The 4,395-nt window shown below is 39.9% G+C and overlaps 1 protein-coding gene across 1 annotated transcript; it reads left to right on the top strand.

The window, feature by feature from the left end:
- Positions 1–608: 608 nt before the first annotated feature.
- On the top strand, positions 609–4,138 carry RPL21 (ribosomal protein L21). Its single transcript, XM_008947461.1, has 5 exons — positions 609–693; positions 1,195–1,256; positions 2,219–2,331; positions 2,966–3,116; positions 4,002–4,138. Exons 1-5 carry the CDS (start codon positions 627–629, stop codon positions 4,089–4,091), a joined length of 483 nt encoding a protein of 160 aa, XP_008945709.1. The 5' UTR covers positions 609–626; the 3' UTR covers positions 4,092–4,138.
- The last annotated feature ends 257 nt before the right edge of the window (positions 4,139–4,395 follow it).

Here is a 4,395-nt window from a genome sequence, read left to right as displayed (position 1 = left end):
CGGGTAAGCCTGGGAGTGGAGATCTTGCCTTACGGGTGCCTTGTGAGGAGAGGCGGAGGGAGCGGGGCTTGGTCGGCCTGGAGCAGGGGAGGGCTTGGGGGACACTTTACAGAGACACGATCAAGAAGACAGATCCTGGTGCGTGGCAGGGACACGAGATCGCTGGCTTAAGTCAAAATGAGAAGCTCAGACTGGATATAAGGGGAAGTAAGGGTTTTTTTTGTCATTAGAACAACCAGACCTCCTCCTGACAGGCTGCCATGGGTGGCTCTGCGGTAGTCTGCTTCCATCCTTGAAGGGTTTCAAGATCTGACTGGGCAAAGCTCTGAGCAACCTGGTCCAGTCTCATAGTAGACCTTGTCTGAAGCGGGACATTTTGCAGGGTGACTTTCTAGCATCCATTCTAAGCTGAGTTGCCTTGTGGTTCTATAAATACCGTCTTCTATGACTGCCTAAGCTAATAACATTGCTTGAATTGACCCAGCAATGTGGCAGTGTTGTCATTCTGAGTAAACTTAAAAGACTTGATTTTTCTGAAATGTCTGAAAATGCCATCATTCGTATTTTTAGTGAATGAACTAGAAGTTCTGATTAATGTACGTTAATTTTTACAGTAATTGTCCAAGATGACGAACACAAAAGGAAAGAGGAGGGGGACGCGTTATATGTTCTCCAGGCCTTTCCGCAAGCATGGTGAGTATACCTTGTGAGAACACTGCCGTAAGCTACTGACCTGTTGGATGTCAGCAGTCCTTAAGTACCATTTGTGAAACGATGCCGTGTCAAAGGATTTCTGACAACTTAGGCTGAAAACTGTAGAATGGTGAAGAAAACATTTCAACAGTTACACTTGCTTGAAACTTATTGCTAAGAGGCAAAAAACTGTGAGCAGTGATAACAGCTGTGTTCACAAGTAAGTAGTAAATACTTCAGTGGCTTTTCATCTTCTGCATTTGGAATGAAGTTAAAGGTGTACTTTTCTCTGAGTTAGCTGGATTATTTTTTTTTTTAAATTAGGAGTGTGTGAAGAGGTAATTACTGTGTTAAAACCACCTGACTTTTCAGCTTTATGTTTTTGAAATAAAATTTAAATTTATGATATTTAAGAAAACTTATTAAATCTGTGTCCCCACCCCCTTTTGTGTGTGTGAAATTGTGGGCTTCCTAAGTACCTGATTTTGTATCTCTCAACAGGAGTTGTCCCTCTGGCTACCTACATGCGCATCTACAAGAAGGGTGATATAGTTGATATTAAGGTACTTTCCACAATGCTACATAATTAAAAGCTAAGGCAGTGCAGTCCTTTTCAGCCTTCAGTTTCTTGAGGTAGACTTTTTTGTTCCTTGGGTCGGGTATGTCAGCACAAGTACCTGCTGCTCATTTATAAAGCAACACTGGAATGACAGTGCTAGTGGACCAGTAGTAACACTTCAATGTCACATGCTGTTTTATGTATATATTAAAAAATAATGTACTTGGCAGTGCTTAGTTTCTGTGTATTTGGCTGAAAAAAGTGAGTGAAAGATGCCATGTTTAATCCTGGGGTTGCTTTATGGTGCCTACTAGCAACACTTTCGTAGGAACCCCAGCTGTCTTTTTACCAGATGTTTTGTTTTGTCTGACTTGCCCCTGTGGCATGATCCACAGTTCATGCTGGTGTAGCTGACAGTTATGCCTGTGTCTCTGCATCGTTATTGGGCTGTACTTAAGTATGTACAGGGATGGTGGTTGTGAAGACACATTAAAACTAAAACCCAGTAAATAAATGTAAGGATACATCATATTTATACGGGGGGGAAAAAAGCGGAACAGCATTTTCCATCACTTGGTATTTTCTAGAACTTTAATTTAAGATGCAGGATTTTTCGTAAGTCACACAGAAGACAGTGTGTGTTCTGTTTATTTGTTGCCTGAGCTTAAGAGAAGTGCACTGTTCAGAATTAACACTTCTTGACACACTGGAGCTTGATGATGATTGTCTCTTATGATTGCTTGCTGAAAGCAAAGTGATCAGTCATTTCACCGACACTGAAAGCAACCAGAATTGTCGTAGCAAAATTTGGTAGTCTTCAGATACAAAATGCACAGTTAATGTGTACTGTAAATAACTTCTGAAAGAAAAGCCTTGATGTTGTTTGTTTGGTTTTGGGTTTTGGTAGGTTTGTGGGTTTTTTTTCAAGTTGAGGTCTACATTTTATTTTGTTTTACTTCTTAACAGGGTATGGGTACTGTTCAAAAAGGTATGCCCCACAAATGTTACCATGGCAAGACTGGAAGGGTATATAACGTTACTCAGCACGCCGTGGGCATTATTGTTAACAAGCAAGTTAAGTAAGTAATGAAATTCTTTGTATTGAAACTTTATATTTGGGAAGGTGGATCTGTAATTGCACCCTCCTTTCACTTTGCCAGTTAGACATTTATTGTCTTGATTGGTCATTCAAGGTGGGTAAAGTGTATCCTTTTTATAACCCAAGCAAATGATGCTCGTTTGACTTGGATCCTGTCAGAGGAAACATATTTTTTATTCTTTTAAGCAACATTTAGTGTGACATTACCTGATGATTTTCAGCCAACTTTCATATCAGCACTGAGACCCTTTTTAAATATTCATTTCTGTCTATCCAGCTGGATTTTGTACAGTTTAGTCAGAAAAGGACAAGTTGGTTATTTTTCCAGGAGCTGGACTGGAGTACAGTGGTAATACAATTCTTTGTATGCTACAAGGTTAAAATTGTGTTCTCCACAATCTTAATCTGAAATTGTCAGCACATTGTTACATAATAAGCTCTCAGTTACCTGAGTTCTATCTGATGTGCATCTGCAGCGGTATATTTTGAGTGATCACACTTAAAAGAAAAATTATCTGTCACTGTGCTTATGGAGTTACTCTTGTGAGGGCTGTAAAACCTTGGAGGAGCTTATTTGGAAGTGCAGTAGAATAAAAACTGATTTCCTTTCTTAGGGGCAAGATTCTCGCCAAGAGAATTAACGTGCGCATTGAGCACATTAAGCATTCCAAGAGCAGAGACAGCTTTCTGCAGCGTGTGAAGGAGAACGAAAGGAAGAAAAAGGAAGCAAAAGAAAAGGGCATTTGGGTTCAACTGAAACGTCAGGTAATATTTTTATTTTAGCTGACATGTTATTGATGGAGTTCACAAAAAAAAAAAAAAAACAACCAACCAAAGCAAAACCAAAACAGCTAGAACCAAAACAGTTAAGTAAAATGTTATTTTCTTCCAAAACCACAGTGTTATTCTGTAAACTGAGCTCTTTCTGTCTGTCATGGGGAAAAAGCACGCCCTCCCCAAACCCCACCCCACATAAACGAAGCTGCTGACAGCGTTCTGAAAGACCCAGGTCTCTGGCAGATTGTGTTGGAGGTGTCTGATGCCACCAGCTTCACCTGGGTTCAGAGTCCTTTTGCAGGAGGTTACTTTTTGTTCTCTAGAGTGGTGTGGCAGCATCAGGATGCCTGCATCTGAGCTGTCTGATGTGTGTGGTGCCTGGACAGAACTGTGCTATTCCTGGAGGGAAATTGTAGCCTTGGCTGTGAACAAAGGGACGGATGCTTCCTGTTCAGCTGTTCTGCAGCAGAAGCTCTGACTGATCTCTGGGATCACTGTTGTCTTTAGTTTAGTGGAATTTAGCTGCCACCCTTTCTGTTCTAACCCTTTAAGAAAAGATGGAGTAACTAGACTTGGAGAGGAGATTGTGGCTGTCAATTCTGGCACCAGGTGGTACATCATATCATCATAATTTGGTTTAGTAAATTGCAGGAGGGAGTGTAGGTTTTTTCATTGGGCAATGAAAATCACACACTTTCTAGCAGCTCATTCTCTTACTGCTATTCTTTGACTCAAATTCTAAAGATGTTATGAATTGTAAAATTGCTGTAATGGTTATATAATGTGTTAAATGGTTGTTAAAATGAATTTTCTGTAAGGTTGCTTTTGAGTTTTAGTACCATGAGCTTTTTTTTTTCTCTCTTTTGTTCACAGCCTGCTCCACCAAGAGAAGCACACTTTGTGAGAACTAACGGCAAGGAGCCAGAGCTGCTGGAGCCAATTCCCTATGAATTCATGGCATAATTCAAGTTTAAAAAAAAATAAATTAAAGGTCTGGTTTTGGACAACTGTGTGTGATTGTGGCTGATTCCTTTAGTTTTTTTGGAACAGATGTTTTAGAAACCTTTTCTTGAAGTTTATTTAACTTGCCTTACATGGTGCATCGTCATTTAAATAGTCTGCATCTTTTGCTGATCAGTTTAGTCATTTATATAGACCATAAATCCTGAAAACACTGAAGTTTGCTAATGCTTGCTGATAGTCATGTGGTAATATAAGAGGACATGGAGTATTTCATTGGCAAACTAAGAGCATATACCAAGAATTG

This window comes from Merops nubicus, unplaced genomic scaffold (genome assembly GCF_000691845.1).
Source record: "Merops nubicus isolate BGI_N331 unplaced genomic scaffold, ASM69184v1 scaffold41589, whole genome shotgun sequence".
NCBI lineage: Eukaryota > Metazoa > Chordata > Aves > Coraciiformes > Meropidae > Merops > Merops nubicus.
The sequence above is the reverse complement of the archived record's forward strand: the minus strand, read 5'-3'. Positions and strand labels throughout refer to the sequence as shown.

Bases quoted from the DNA above. Each gene is read 5' to 3' on its own strand.
- RPL21 (XM_008947461.1), top strand. From the start codon at position 627: ATGACGAACACAAAAGGAAAGAGGAGGGGGACGCGTTATATGTTCTCC. The intron at 694-1,194 runs GTGAGTATACCT...ATCTCTCAACAG, and splicing joins CAGGCCTTTCCGCAAGCATG to GAGTTGTCCCTCTGGCTACC. The intron at 3,117-4,001 runs GTAATATTTTTA...TTTTGTTCACAG, and splicing joins GGGTTCAACTGAAACGTCAG to CCTGCTCCACCAAGAGAAGC.